Raw genomic sequence first — 16,194 nt, 5'->3', positions numbered from 1 at the left:
GCAACTTAATGATTTAAAGAACACTCTCATCTGAAAAGAGACAAGCATGTTAACACAGCCTGGCTCTTAATGCAGAGGCAGCTCTGTACCATTGTTGTGAGTGTTCTATAGAGTAGAGACTTCTAGAAAAATGCTGCAGTTTACTTTGTAAAAGTCTACGTAAAAGAGAGGGAATGCTGCAGAATGTAAGTGGAAACCATCGAAATCTCTAAAATCAGCAGTTTCATGAAATTCCTCCCAGCTTTGATACCTGCAGCTTGGGTCGGGCTGATAAGATTCAGGACTTCAAATGTCCATCAAACTGTAAACTTCACATTTAAAGACAGAGATGATAAAGCCCAGCCAATCTGTCCTGTCCTAGATACTGCATAGAGAGCAGGGTTACTCTCACACTCACAAAAGTCAGGGAAAGAGCTAACACACACACACACACACACACACACACACACACACACACACACACACACACACACACACACACACACACACACACACACACACACACACACACACACACACACACACACACACACACACACACACACACACACACACACACACACACACACACACAATCCCCAAAGCAGCAGTTTCATCCAATCTGTTTTTTATTCCTCATAAAGCCATCTTCTAATAGTTTCATAATGAACGCCTGTGTTTGTCTGATGGAATATTTATGGAGTATACTTATGGGACGTTCTGTTTTTATCTCACATCTTTATTCTTCCTGAGAATCCCCAGCTTCTTCTCCAAAACCTAAACCTTAATCTGAACCCAATAGTGAACCTGGCAAGCGTCTTCACAGACATGTCCAACATCTCCTTGTCCCAGTCTGTAATCCCAACATGTTTCAAGCAGACCAACATTGTACCTCTTCCTGTTCCTCAAAAGTAACCTGCATAAATGACTATCGTCTCGTAGGACTCGCATCTGTAACCATGAAATGCTTTGGGCCCCTCAGGGGTGTGCACTTACTCCCCTCCTGTACTCCCTGTTCACCCATGACTGTGTGGCCACTCACGACTCCAACACCATCATCAAGTTTGCTGACGACACGACGGTGGTAGACCTGACGATGAGACAGCCAACAGGGAGGGGGCCAAAGAACTGGCAGTGTGGTGCCAGGACAACAACCTCTCCCTAAATTTCAGCAAGACAAAGGAGCTGATCGTGGACTACAGGAAATGGAAGGGCGAGCACGCCCCCTTCCAAATCGATGGGGCACAGCTCTCCCCCTCAGGAGGTTGAAAAGATTTTGCATGGCCTCTCAGATCCTCAAAAGGTTCTACAGCTACTCCATTGAGAGCATTTTGACTGGCTGCATCACTGCTTGGTATGACAACGATCGCAAGGTGCTACAGAAGGTGGTGCAGACCTCTGTACCAGGTGGTGTCAGAGAAAGGCCTGGGAAATTGTCAAAGGAACCAGCCACCTAAGCCATAGACTGTTCACTCGGCTACTCAACGGCAAGCGGTACTGGAGCGTCAAGTCGGGGACCAAAAGGAACCTGAACAGCTTCTACCCCCAAGCCATAAGACTGAGAGACAGAGACACAGAGAGAGAGAGAGAGAGAGCGAGAGAGAGAAAGAAAGAGAGAGAGAGAGATGTTCTACTATAAACTGTGATAGCCTCTCTTTCTCCCTCTGTCTCACTCTCTCACCCTCTTATGGTCACTTACTGTCAGCAGCATACCACCCTGCATCCCACTGCTGGCTTTCCTCAGAAGTTAAGCAGGTTGGTCCTGGATGGGAGACTAGATTCTGCTGGAAGTGGTGATGAAGGCACTTTTTCCTCTGGTCAAAAAATAAATAAATAAAAATAAATAAATAAATATCCCACTTTTGGCCAGTGTGGAGGCATTTTGTTTGTTTTACTTACATTTTTTAGTGAATTTCCATTGCCTGGTGAAACAAGGACAGCATTGTTATAGTATACAAACACACACACACACACACAAACACACACTTAGCTATGTTGTGGAGATGAGGCACTTCATGCCTCAGCTTCAGAGAGAAAAACAAACACCTCAACCCTCTGGAGAGGAGACCTGAATCTGCCTCACATGCTCTTTGAACACACACACACTGCTCTTCCCTCATAACTACCTATTTTTCAACACAATAGAGCACTGCAGTAGTGTTTGTTTGTGTGTTAATGTGTGTATGTGACAGAGAAAGATAAAGAGAGTGTGTGTGTGTGTGTGCGTGTGTGCGTGAGAAAGAGGTGTGTGTGTGTGAGTGTGCATGCATGCGTATGTGCATTCCCTGCCTTGCAGTTTGATTAAATCCACAGGGGTGCTCTGCTTGTGTCACAATTACATTCAGACAGAGATCCTTGGTCCACGTCCCCATACTATTACTTTACTAGTAATGTACAGAGACACTGCTCACTGCCCGGTCCACTTACACACAATATCTAGTGAAACTACTCTTGATTCTCTCCCCAATACACTATACAGTTGAAGTTTTACATACACTTAGGTTGGAGTCATTAAAACTAATTTTTCAACCACTCCACAAATTTCTTGTTAACAAACTGTAGTTTTGGAAAGTCGGTTAGGACATCTACTTTGTGCATGACACAAGTCATTTTTCCAGCAGCTCTTTCAGACATATTATTTCACTTATAATTCACTGTATCACAATTCCAGGGGGTCAGAAGTTTACAACCACTAAGTTGACTGTGCCTTTGTGAATGTATTTCAAGGCCTACCTTCAAACTCAGTTCCTCTTTGCTTCACATCATGGGAAATCAAAAGAAATCAGCCAAGACCTCAGAAAAAAATTGTAGCCCTCCACAAGTCTGATTCATCCTTGGGAGCAATTTCCAAACGACTAAAGGTTTTATTGTACAAACAATAGAATGCACGTATAAACACCATGGGACCACGCAGCCGTCATACCGCTCAGGAAGGAGACGCGTTCTGTCTCCTAGAGATTAACGTACTTTGGTGCGAAAAGTGCAAATCAATCCCAGAACAACAGCAAAGGACGTTGTGAAGATGCTGGAGGAGATAGGTACAAAAGTATCTATATCCACAGTAAAAATGAGTCCTATATCGACATAACCTGAAAGGCCGCTCAGCAAGGAAGAAGCCACTGCTCCAAACCGCCATAAAAAAGCCAGACTACGGTTTGCAACTGCACATGACGACAAAGATCTAACTTTTTGGAGAAATGTCCTCTGGTCTGATGAAACAAAAATAGAACTGTTTGGCCATAATGACCATTGTAATGTTTGGAGGAAAAAGGGGGTGGCTTGCAAGCCAAAGAACACCATCCCAAATGTGAATCACGGTGGTGGCAGCATCATGTTGTGGGGGTGCTTTTCCTGCAGGAGGGACTGGTGCACTTCACAAAATAGATAAATAGATGGCATCATGAGGGAAGGAAAATTGTAGATACATTGAAGCAACATCTCAAGACATCAGTCAGGAAGTTAAGGCTTGGTTGCAAATGGGTCTTCGAAATGGACAATGGCCCCAAGAATACTTCCAAAGTTGTGGCAAAATGGCTTAAGGACAACAAAGTCAAGGTATCGGAGTGGCCATCATAAAGCCCTGACCTCAATCCTATAGAAGATTTGTGGGGAGAACTGAAAAAGCATGTGCGAGCAAGGAGGTCTACAAACCTGACTCAGTTACACCAGCTCTGTCAGGAAGAATTGGCCAAAATTCACCCAACTTATTGTGGGAAGCTTGTGGAAGGCTACCCAAAACGTTTGACCCAAGTTAAACAATTTAAAGTTAATGCTACCAAATACTAATTGAGTGTTTTTTAAACTTCTGACCCACTGGGAATGTGATGAAAGAAATAAAAGCTGAAATTAATCATTCTCTCTACTATTATTCTGACATTTCACATTCTTAAAATAAAGTGGTGATCCGAACTGACCTAAAACAGGACATTTTTACTAGGATTAAATAAACTGAGTTTAAATGTATGTCATGTTTTGTCTTATATTGTCTTGTCATTATGCTTTCCCTTCTGTTCGTTTCCCCCTGCTGGTCTTATTAGGTTCGTTCCCTTTTTCTATCCCTCTCTCTCCCCCTCCCTCTCTCTCCTCTCTCTATCGTTCCGTTCCTGCTCCCAGCTGTTCCTATTCTCCTACTCACTCATTTAGTCTTTCCACACCTGTTCCTTATCTTGTCCTCTGATTAGAGTCCCTATTTCTCCCCTTGTCTTCCGTTTCTGTCCTGTCGGATCCTTGTATATTGTTCGCCGTGCTGTGTCTTGTTTCCCTCAGATGCTGCGTGTGAGCAGGTGTCTGAGTCTGCTACGGTCGGTGCCTTCCCGAGGCAACCTACAGTTTATGGTCGAGTCTCCAGTCTGTCCTCGTCACTACGAGTGGAATTAGTTTTTTATGTTTTGTTTTCTGCTCCGATTTGTCTAGGAGTATTGCCTATTTTCCTTTACTGGAATAAAGACTCTGTTTTCGCCAAGTCGCTTTTGGGTCCTCATTCACCTGCATAACAGAAGGATCCGACCAAGAATGGACCCAGCGACTATGGATTCTCTCTACTCTACTCTCGAGTTCCAGGGAGCGATGCTCGGCAGACACGAGCAGGAATTGTCTGCTGCTCGGCATGCCGTTGAGACCCTGGCCGCTCAGGTCTCCGACCTCTCAGGACAGTATCAGAGTCTTCGTCTCGTGCCACCAGCTACTTCCGGGTCTTCCGAGCCTCCGGAACCTAGGGTTAATAACCACCATGTTATTCTGGGCAGCCCACTGAGTGCCGCTCCTTTCTCACCCAGTGTGATATAGTGTTCTCTCTCCAACCCAACACATACTCAAGAGAGAGAGCTCGGATTGCCTACGTCATATCACTCCTTACTGGTCGGGCTCGGCAGTGGGGCACAGCTATCTGGGAGGCAAGCGCTGAGTGCACTAACGATTATCTGAACTTTAAAGAGGAGATGATAAGGGTTTTTGATCGTTCAGTTTTTGGGAAAGAAGCTTCCTGGTCCCTGTCTTCCCTATGTCAAGGTAATCGATCCATAACGGATTACTCTATAGAGTTTCGCACTCTTGCTGCCTCCAGTAACTGGAACGAGCAGGCGTTGCTCGCTCGTTTTCTGGAGGGACTCCACGCTAAGGTTAAGGATGAGATTCTCTCTCGGGAGGTTCCATCCAGCGTGGATTCTTTGATTGAACTCGCTATTCGCATTGAACGACGGGTAGATCTTCGTCACCGAGCTCATAGAAGAGAGCTCGCATTAACTGTGTCTCCCCTCTCTCCGACACTACCATCTTTCCCCACTGACTCTGGTGTTGAGCCCATGCAGCTGGGGGGTATTCGCATTTCGACTAAGGAGAGGGAACGGAGAATCACCAACCGCCTCTGTCTCTATTGCGGTTCCGCTGGTCATTTTGTCATTTCATGTCCAGTTAAAGGCCAGAGCTCATCAGTAAGCGGAGGGCGACTGATAAGCGCTACTAGACGGTCCTCTCCGTCAAGTACCTGTACTACCTTACCGGTCCATCTACGCTGGACCGGATCGGCAGCTTCCTGCAGTGCATTAATAGACTCTGGGGCGGAGGGCTGTTTTATGGACGAAGCCTGTGCTCGGGAACATGACATTCCTCTCAGACAGTTAGGGAGCCCACGGTCATGTTCGCCTTGGATGGTAGTCCTCTCCCCAGTATATTATGTGAAACCCTACCTTTAACCCTCACTGTATCTGGTAACCATAGTGAGACCATTTCTTTTTTGATTTTTTGTTCACCTTTTACACCTGTTGTTTTGGGTCATCCCTGGCTAGTGTGTCATAATCCTTCTTTTGATTGGTCTAGTAATTCTATCCTTTCCTGGAACGTTTCTTGTCATGTGAAGTGTTTAATGTCTGCTATTCCTCCTGTTTGTTCTGTCCCCTCTTCTCAGGAGGAACCTGGTGATTTGACAGGAGTGCCGGAGGAATATCATGATCTGCGCTCGGTCTTCAGTCGGTCCAGAGCCAACTCCCTTCCTCCTCACCGGTCGTATGATTGTTGTTCTGATCTCCTCAAGAAGCGTTTTGCATCCGCTCCTATCCTTGTTGCACCTGACGTCACTAAACAGTTTATTGTTGAGGTTGACGCGTCGGGGCTGGGCGTGGGAGCCATTCTGTCCCAGCGCTCCGATACTGACGATGGGGTCTACCCTTGTGCCTATTTTTCTCATCGCCTGTCACCGTCGGAACGTAACTATGATGTGGCTAACCGCGAACTGCTCGCCATCCGTTTAGCCCTAGGCAAATGGCGACAGTGGTTGGAGGGGGCGACCGTTCCTTTTGTCGTTTGGACTGACCAAAAGAACCTTGAGTACATCCGTTCTGCCAAACGACTGAATGCGCGTCATGCTCGTTGGGCGTTGTTTTTCGCTCGTTTCGAGTTCGTTATTTCTTATTGCCCGGGTACTAAGAACACCAAGCCTCATGCTTTATCCCGTCTCTTTAGTTCTTCTGTGGCTTCTACCGATCCCGAGGGGATCCTTCCTGTTGGGCGTGTTGTCGGGTTGACTGTCTGGGGAATTGAGAGACAGGTTAAGCAAGCACTCACGCACACTGCGTCGCCGCGCGCTTGTCCTAGTAACCTTCTTTTCGTCCCTGTTTCTACTCGTCTGGCTGTTCTTCAGTGGGCTCACTCTGCCAAGTTAGCTGGCCATCCCGGCGTTCGGGGTACGCTTGCTTCTATTCGCCAGCGGTTTTGGTGGCCTACTCAGGAGCGTGACACGCGCCGTTTCGTGGCTGCGTGTTCGGACTGCGCGCAGAATAAGTCTGGTAATTTTTTTCTGCTTCTGCTCCTGGTCTTGCTGGGTCTCAGTCTGTTCCCTGCCATCGCATCTCTCCTGTTCTTGTTCCTGCCCTTGCTGTGTCTCAGTCTGTCCCTAGTTGTTACTCTCCTGGCCTGTTTGGTCCTGTTTGCTCTAAAGCTTTCAGTTCTCTACCCGTGTCTCATTTTTTTTTAGAGTAGTACCCTAGTTTCCCTTTTTATCGTTTTTCGTTACGGTCCTGAGGAGAGGAGTTGGGTTCTTTCTCGGGACGTGCTGGACCGTTTGTGATCTATGATTTCCTCCGTTGCCGCCAGTGTTCCTCCTCGAGAGCGCCAGGAGGCGCTCGGTGAGTGGGGGGGTACTGTCATGTTTTGTCTTATATTGTCTTGTCATTATGCTTTCCCTTCTGTTCGTTTCCCCCTGCTGGTCTTATTAGGTTCGTTCCCTTTTTCTATCCCTCTCTCTCCCCCTCCCTCTCTCTCCTCTCTCTATCGTTCCGTTCCTGCTCCCAGCTGTTCCTATTCTCCTACTCACTCATTTAGTCTTTCCACACCTGTTCCCTATCTTGTCCTCTGATTAGAGTCCCTATTTCTCCCCTTGTCTTCCGTTTCTGTCCTGTCGGATCCTTGTATATTGTTCGCCGTGCTGTGTCTTGTTTCCCTCAGATGCTGCGTGTGAGCAGGTGTCTGAGTCTGCTACGGTCGGTGCCTTCCCGAGGCAACCTACAGTTTATGGTCGAGTCTCCAGTCTGTCCTCGTCACTACGAGTGGAATTAGTTTTTTATGTTTTGTTTTCTGCTCCGATTTGTCTAGGAGTATTGCCTATTTTCCTTTACTGGAATAAAGACTCTGTTTTCGCCAAGTCGCTTTTGGGTCCTCATTCACCTGCATAACAGAAGGATCCGACCAAGAATGGACCCAGCGACTATGGATTCTCTCTACTCTACTCTCGAGTTCCAGGGAGCGGTGCTCGGCAGACACGAGCAGGAATTGTCTGCTGCTCGGCATGCCGTTGAGACCCTGGCCGCTCAGGTCTCCGACCTCTCAGGACAGTATCAGAGTCTTCGTCTCGTGCCACCAGCTACTTCCGGGTCTTCCGAGCCTCCGGAACCTAGGGTTAATAACCCACCATGTTATTCTGGGCAGCCCACTGAGTGCCGCTCCTTTCTCACCCAGTGTGATATAGTGTTCTCTCTCCAACCCAACACATACTCAAGAGAGAGAGCTCGGATTGCCTACGTCATATCACTCCTTACTGGTCGGGCTCGGCAGTGGGGCACAGCTATCTGGGAGGCAAGCGCTGAGTGCACTAACGATTATCTGAACTTTAAAGAGGAGATGATAAGGGTTTTTGATCGTTCAGTTTTTGGGAAAGAAGCTTCCTGGTCCCTGTCTTCCCTATGTCAAGGTAATCGATCCATAACGGATTACTCTATAGAGTTTCGCACTCTTGCTGCCTCCAGTAACTGGAACGAGCAGGCGTTGCTCGCTCGTTTTCTGGAGGGACTCCACGCTAAGGTTAAGGATGAGATTCTCTCTCGGGAGGTTCCATCCAGCGTGGATTCTTTGATTGAACTCGCTATTCGCATTGAACGACGGGTAGATCTTCGTCACCGAGCTCATAGAAGAGAGCTCGCGTTAACTGTGTCTCCCCTCTCTCCGACACTACCATCTTTCCCCACTGACTCTGGTGTTGAGCCCATGCAGCTGGGGGGTATTCGCATTTCGACTAAGGAGAGGGAACGGAGAATCACCAACCGCCTCTGTCTCTATTGCGGTTCCGCTGGTCATTTTGTCATTTCATGTCCAGTTAAAGGCCAGAGCTCATCAGTAAGCGGAGGGCGACTGATAAGCGCTACTAGACGGTCCTCTCCGTCAAGTACCTGTACTACCTTACCGGTCCATCTACGCTGGACCGGATCGGCAGCTTCCTGCAGTGCATTAATAGACTCTGGGGCGGAGGGCTGTTTTATGGACGAAGCCTGTGCTCGGGAACATGACATTCCTCTCAGACAGTTAGGGAGCCCACGGTCATGTTCGCCTTGGATGGTAGTCCTCTCCCCAGTATATTATGTGAAACCCTACCTTTAACCCTCACTGTATCTGGTAACCATAGTGAGACCATTTCTTTTTTGATTTTTTGTTCACCTTTTACACATGTTGTTTTGGGTCATCCCTGGCTAGTGTGTCATAATCCTTCTTTTGATTGGTCTAGTAATTCTATCCTTTCCTGGAACGTTTCTTGTCATGTGAAGTGTTTAATGTCTGCTATTCCTCCTGTTTGTTCTGTCCCCTCTTCTCAGGAGGAACCTGGTGATTTGACAGGAGTGCCGGAGGAATATCATGATCTGCGCTCGGTCTTCAGTCGGTCCAGAGCCAACTCCCTTCCTCCTCACCGGTCGTATGATTGTTGTTCTGATCTCCTCAAGAAGCGTTTTGCATCCGCTCCTATCCTTGTTGCACCTGACGTCACTAAACAGTTTATTGTTGAGGTTGACGCGTCGGGGCTGGGCGTGGAAGCCATTCTGTCCCAGCGCTCCGATACTGACGATGGGGTCTACCCTTGTGCCTATTTTTCTCATCGCCTGTCACCGTCGGAACGTAACTATGATGTGGCTAACCGCGAACTGCTCGCCATCCGTTTAGCCCTAGGCAAATGGCGACAGTGGTTGGAGGGGGCGACCGTTCCTTTTGTCGTTTGGACTGACCAAAAGAACCTTGAGTACATCCGTTCTGCCAAACGACTGAATGCGCGTCATGCTCGTTGGGCGTTGTTTTTCGCTCGTTTCGAGTTCGTTATTTCTTATTGCCCGGGTACTAAGAACACCAAGCCTCATGCTTTATCCCGTCTCTTTAGTTCTTCTGTGGCTTCTACCGATCCCGAGGGGATCCTTCCTGTTGGGCGTGTTGTCGGGTTGACTGTCTGGGGAATTGAGAGACAGGTTAAGCAAGCAGGAATAAATAGGGACTCTAATCAGGGAAAGGATCGGGAACAGGTGTGGGAAGACTAAATGATGATTAGGGGGAATAGGAACAGCTGGGAGGGAGCGATAGAGAGAGAGGAGAGAGAGAGGGAGGGGGAGAGAGAGGGATAGAAAAGGAGAACGAACCTAATAAGACCAGCAGGGGGAACAGAAGGAAAAGCAAAATGACAAGATGATATAAGACAAAACATGACAGTACCCCACTCACGAGCTCCTGGCGCTAACTGGCGGCAAAGACCAGCAGGAGGAAACTCCTCTCCTCTCACAAAATGACAAGATGATATAAGACAAAACGAAAAAGGAGGTTATAGGCACACTGCGTCGCCGCGCGCTTGTCCTAGTAACCTTCTTTTCGTCCCTGTTTCTACTCGTCTGGCTGTTCTTCAGTGGGCTCACTCTGCCAAGTTAGCTGGCCATCCCGGCGTTCGGGGTACGCTTGCTTCTATTCGCCAGCGGTTTTGGTGGCCTACTCAGGAGCGTGACACGCGCCGTTTCGTGGCTGCGTGTTCGGACTGCGCGCAGAATAAGTCTGGTAATTTTTTTCTGCTTCTGCTCCTGGTCTTGCTGGGTCTCAGTCTGTTCCCTGCCATCGCATCTCTCCTGTTCTTGTTCCTGCCCTTGCTGTGTCTCAGTCTGTCCCTAGTTGTTACTCTCCTGGCCTGTTTGGTCCTGTTTGCTCTAAAGCTTTCAGTTCTCTACCCGTGTCTCATTTTTTTTTAGAGTAGTACCCTAGTTTCCCTTTTTATCGTTCAGCATTTTCGTTACGGTCCTGAGGAGAGGAGTTGGGTTCTTTCTCGGGACGTGCTGGACCGTTTGTGATAGAATTACTATGATTTCCTCCGTTGCCGCCAGTGTTCCTCCTCGAGAGCGCCAGGAGGCGCTCGGTGAGTGGGGGTACTGTCATGTTTTGTCTTATATTGTCTTGTCATTATGCTTTCCCTTCTGTTCGTTTCTAACCCCTGCTGGTCTTATTAGGTTCGTTCCCTAGATTTTCTATCCCTCTCTCTCCCCCTCCCTCTCTCTCCTCTCTCTATCGTTCCGTTCCTGCTCCCAGCTGTTCCTATTCTCCTACTCACTCATTTAGTCTTTCCACACCTGTTCCCTATCTTGTCCTCTGATTAGAGTCCCTATTTCTCCCCTTGTCTTCCGTTTCTGTCCTGTCGGATCCTTGTATATTGTTCGCCGTGCTGTGTCTTGTTTCCCTCAGATGCTGCGTGTGAGCAGGTGTCTGAGTCTGCTACGCAGTGTAACGAGCGTCGGTGCCTTCCCGAGGCAATCTACAGTTTATGGTCAGGGAGTCTCCAGTCTGTCCTCGTCACTACGAGTGGAATTAGTTACAAAACAAGGAACCGACGGGACAGGAACGGAACACAAAGGAATAAATAGGGACTCTAATCAGGGGAAAGGATCGGGAACAGGTGTGGGAAGACTAAATGATGATTAGGGGAATTTTATGTTAAGACAAAACATGACATTTATGGTCGAGTCTCCAGTCTGTCCTTGTTTTTTATGTTTTGTTTTCTGCTCCGATTTGTCTAGGAGTATTGCCTATTTTCCTTTACTGGAATAAAGACTCTGTTTTCGCCAAGTCGCTTTTGGGTCCTCATTCACCTGCATAACAATGTATTTGGCTAAGGTGTATGTAAACTTCCGACTTCAACTGTATATTCTTGTGACTGGGATAAAGATAATAATGTATCTTTAGTTTTTACCAGCCTCTTGCTGTCTCTCTTTGTCTCTCTCTCTCTCTCAGAGAAAAGCCAATAAGACCACTCCATTTGACTTTGACAACACAGAGGCCTGGGGCACAGATTCCTTCTATGTCCTGGGGATCCTGGGCTTCTGTCTCTACGTCCTGCTGGGGATCACCTCCTTGCCCTCTGTAGGAGCAGCTCTCAGCTGGAGGGAGTTCAGCTTCGTACAGGTACAGGGAATGCATGCGTGTCTGTACATGTGTCAAAATCTAACCCTCTCTGTTATCACTCTTTCACTTCTGAAAATGTGTTTCTCTGAGAATTTCCTGCGGCATCATGGAGCTGTAAATAATAAGATTGATTCAGTTATCATCAGAGCTGTAAATAGGGTTAAATCAATACGTCACAAATTGTGATCACTTGAGACACTTGTGTTGTGTGCTCTCCCCACCAGTCCAAGCTGGGCCACCTGACACTGCTGTTGTGTAGAGCCCATGGCTTCCTGTATGGCTGGAACAAGTTCCTGCATTCCTCCACCTACAAGTGGTACACCCCACCAGGCTACATGCTGTGTCTGGTGCTTCCCTCTGTGGTGCTGCTGCTCAAGCTGCTGCTCATCACCCCCTGTGTGGACCACACCGGTAGGAGACGAAAAATCAGCCACCTCTGAAAATAATTACTGTGATTAATGGTTGTTTTTACATACATTAGTAATTAAGTATTTCTTGATTTGAGTTATATGATTAAGATGCAATACAAATAACTCCACAGGGTCACTGTATCTTGCCCACAGGTACAGATATACCCATAAAAAATCCTAACTTTAACTATTAGGGCAGAAAATGAAAAACTGACATATCATATGTCTAGGATACACTTCTCCGAGTCTCGGGATACAGGTCATTGGAAAGGTATTCAGACCCCTTTAATTTTCCACATTTTGCTGCGTTACAGCCTTAATTGTAAAATGGATTTGTTTTTCCCCTCATCAATCTACACACAATATCACATGATGACAAAGCAAAAACAGGTTTTTAAAATGTTTTGCAAATGTTTTAAAATTAAAAACCTGAAATATCAAATGTACATAAGTATTCGGACCCTTTACTCAGTACTTTGTTGACGCATCTTTGGCAGTGATTACAGCCTCAGGTCTTCTCGGGTATGATGCTACAAGCTTTGCACACCTGTTCTTAATGCAGGGAAACTTAAATAGGTTTTACCTCATTTATGCCAACATGTTAAATGTGCAACCAGAGGGGAAAAAAACTCTAGACCATCTTTACTCCACACACAGAGATGTGTACAAAGCTCTCATCCTTTAGCAAATCTGACCATAATTCTATCCTCCTGATTCCTGCTTACAAGCAAAAACTAAAGAAGGAAGCACCAGTGACCTGGTCAATAAAAAAGTGGTCAAATGAAGCAGATGCTAAGCTACAGGACTGTTTTGTTTGCATAAACTGGAATATGTTCCGGGATTCTTCCGATGGCATTGAAGAGTACACCACATCAGTCACTGGTTTCATCAATAAGTGCATCGATGAGGTCGTCCTCATAGTGACTGTACGTACATACCCACACCAGAAGCCATGGATTACAGGCAACATCCTCACTGAGCTAAAGGGTAGAGCTGCCTCTTTCAAGGAGCAGGACTCTAACCGTATAAGAAATCCCGCTATGCTCCCCGACGAACCATCAAAAAGGCAAAGCATCAATATAGGACTAAGATTGAATCGTACTACACTGGCTCTGATGCCAGTTGGATGTGTCAGGGCTTGTAAACTATTACAGACTAGGGAAGCAAAGCCACGAGATGCCTAGTGACACGAGCCTACCAGACGAGCTAACTTACTTCTATGCTCGCTTCGAGGCAAGTAACACTGAAAAATGCATGAGAGCATTAGCTGTTCCACAGTCGTCTGGTACAGACAGATTACCAGGATGAGTACCCCGAGCATGTGCTGACCAACTGGCAAGTGTCTTCACTGACACTTTCAACCTGTCCCTGACTGAGTCTGTAATAACAGCATGTTTCAAGCAGACCACCATATTCCTGTGTCCAAGAGCACTAAGGTAACCTAAAAAAACAATCAACCTGTAGCAGTCACGTCTGTGGCCATAAAGTTCTTTGAAAGGCTGGTCATGGCTCACATAAACACCATTATCCCAGAAACCCTAGACCTACTCCAATTGGCATACTGCCCCAACAGATCCACAGATGATGCAATCTTTATTGCACTCCACACTGCCCTTACACACCTGTACAAAAGGAACACCTATGTGAGAATGCTATTCACTGACTACAGCTCAGTGTTCAGCACCATAGTGCCCTCAAAGCTCATCACTAAGCTAAGGACCCTGGGACTAAACACCTCCCTCTGCAACTGGATCCTGGACTTCCTGACGGGCCGCCCTCAGGTGGTAAGGGTAGGTAACAACACACCCACCACGTTAATACTCCACACATGGGCCCCTCAGGAGTGTGTGCTCAGTCCCCACCTGTACTCCCTGGTCACTCATGACTGCATGGCCAGGCACGACTCCAACACCATCAATAAGATTACTGATGACACAACAGTAGTAGGCCTGATAACCGACAACGATGAGACAGCCTATGCGGACTTGGTCAGACACCTGGCCATGTGGTGCAAGGACAACAACCTCTCCCTGAATGTGATCAAGACAAAGGAGACTGTGGACTACAGGAAAAGGAGGACCGAGCACACCTCATTATCATTGACAGGGCTGTAGTGAAGTAGGTTGAGAGCTTCAAGCTCCTTGGTGTCCACATCAACAACAAACTATCATGGTCCAAACACACAAAGACAGTCGTGAAGAGGGCACGACAAAGCCTATTCCCCCTCAGGAGACTGAAAAGACTTGGCATGGGTCCTCACCTCCTCAAAAAGTTATACAGCTGCACCATTGAGAGCATCCTGACTGGTTGCATCACTGCCTGGTATGGAAACTGCTTGGCCTCTGACTGCAAGGAACTACAGAGGATAGTGCGTACGGCCCAGTATATCACTGGTGCCAAGCTTCCTACCATCCTGGACCTCTCTGGGATATGTGTGAAGCTAGCGTCCCACCTGGCCAAAAGACAGTGAAAATGCAGAGCGTCAAATTCAAATAAATGACTATAAAAATCTAACTTTCATGAAATCCCACATGCAAGATAATAAATTAAAGCTGCACTTGTTGTGAATCCAGCCAACATGTCAGATTTCAGAAAGTCTTTTCGGCGAAAGCAAACGAGGCTAGTAACTGAGGATAGCACCCCAGTAAGCAAAGAGAGAGAAGCATATTTCAACCATGCAGGCGCGACACAAAATGCAGAAATAAAAATATAATTAATGCCTTACCTTTGATGAGCATCTTTTGTTGGCACTCCAATATGTCCCATAAACATCACAAATGGTCCTTTTGTTCGATTAATTCCGTCGATATATATCCGAAATGTCCATTTATTTGGCGAATTTGATCCAGAAAAACACCGGTTCCAACTTGCGCAACATGACTACAAAATATCTCAGAAGTTACTTGTAAACTTTGCCAAAACATTTCAAACTACTTTTGTAATACAACTTTAGGTATTTTTTTTACATAAATAATCGATAAAATTGAAGAAGGGATGATCTGTGTTCAATACAGGAAGAAAACAAACTGTACCAACTTTCTGGTCAGTACCCCCTGTATATAGCCTCGCTATTGTTATTTTACTGCTGCTCTTTAATTATTTGTTACTTTTTACTTATCTATTTTTTTACTTAACAGTTAATTTTCTTAAAACTGCATTGTTGGTTAAGTAAGTAAGCATTTCACCCTAAGGTCTACATCTGTTGTACTTGGCACATGTGACAAGGTAGATTTGATTTAGGGAGTTTCTCCCATTCTTCTCTGCAGATCCTCTCAAGCTCTGTCAGGTTGGATGGGGAGCGTCCCTGCACAGCTATTTTCAGGTCTCTCCAGAGATGTTTGATAGAGCTCAAGTCGGGGCTCTGGCTGGGCCATTCAAGGACATTTAGACGTGTCCCGAAGCCACTCCTGCGTTGTCTTGGCTGTGTTCTTAGGGTCATTGTCCTGTTAGAAGGTGAACCCTTGCCCAGTATGTGGTCCTGAGCGCTCTGGAGCAGGATTTCATCAAGGATCTCTCAGTACTTTGCTCCGTTCATCTTTCCCTCGATCCTACTAGTCTCCCAGTCCTTGACGTTGAAAAACCTTGCCATAGCATGATGCTGCCACCATGCTCTACCGTAGGGATGGTGCCAGGTTTCCTCCAGACGTGGCACTTGGCATTCAGGCCAAAGAGTTCAATCTTGTTTCTCATGGTCTGAGAGTCTTTTAGTGGGCTGTCATGTGCCTTTTACAGAGGAGTGCTGCAGAGATGATTGTCCTTCTGGAAGGTTTTCCCATCTCCACAGAGGAATTCTGGAGCTCTGTCAGAGTGATCATCGGGTTCTTGGTCACCTACCTGAACAAGCCCCTTCTCCCCCAATTGCTGTTTGGCCGGGCGGCTAGCTCTGGGAATCGTCTTGGTGGTTCCAAACTTCTTCCATTTAAGAATGATGGAGGTGTCGTGGAAATTCAGTACTGAGAGAGACTTGGTCTTGGTAATTTCTTCAAACAATCATCTTTATTTAATATTGATTAATTATTGCAATAATGAGACCGTCAGCCCACCAGTTTTGACTGACTGCACTGAGAGTCTAGCCGTTACAGACGATGCACAGTTTTATTTTAGCTGATACCAAGATTGCTTAGTC

General features: G+C 46.7%; 1 protein-coding gene across 1 annotated transcript in view; it reads left to right on the top strand.

Annotated features, from left to right (window-relative positions):
* LOC124006023 (metalloreductase STEAP4-like) overlaps window positions 1-12,098 on the top strand; it is a 43,922-nt gene extending 31,824 nt beyond the window's left edge. Inside the window, exons 2-3 of the mRNA XM_046315686.1 lie at window positions 11,488-11,658; window positions 11,883-12,098. Of these exons, the coding sequence (XP_046171642.1) occupies window positions 11,488-11,658; window positions 11,883-12,098 (387 nt within the window). The remainder of the gene's footprint in view (window positions 1-11,487; window positions 11,659-11,882) is intronic.
* The last annotated feature ends 4,096 nt before the right edge of the window (window positions 12,099-16,194 follow it).

Source organism: Oncorhynchus gorbuscha, linkage group LG19 (genome assembly GCF_021184085.1).
Source record: "Oncorhynchus gorbuscha isolate QuinsamMale2020 ecotype Even-year linkage group LG19, OgorEven_v1.0, whole genome shotgun sequence".
NCBI classification, from domain to species: Eukaryota; Metazoa; Chordata; class Actinopteri; order Salmoniformes; family Salmonidae; genus Oncorhynchus; species Oncorhynchus gorbuscha.
This window is presented reverse-complemented; position numbering and strand designations above follow the sequence as displayed.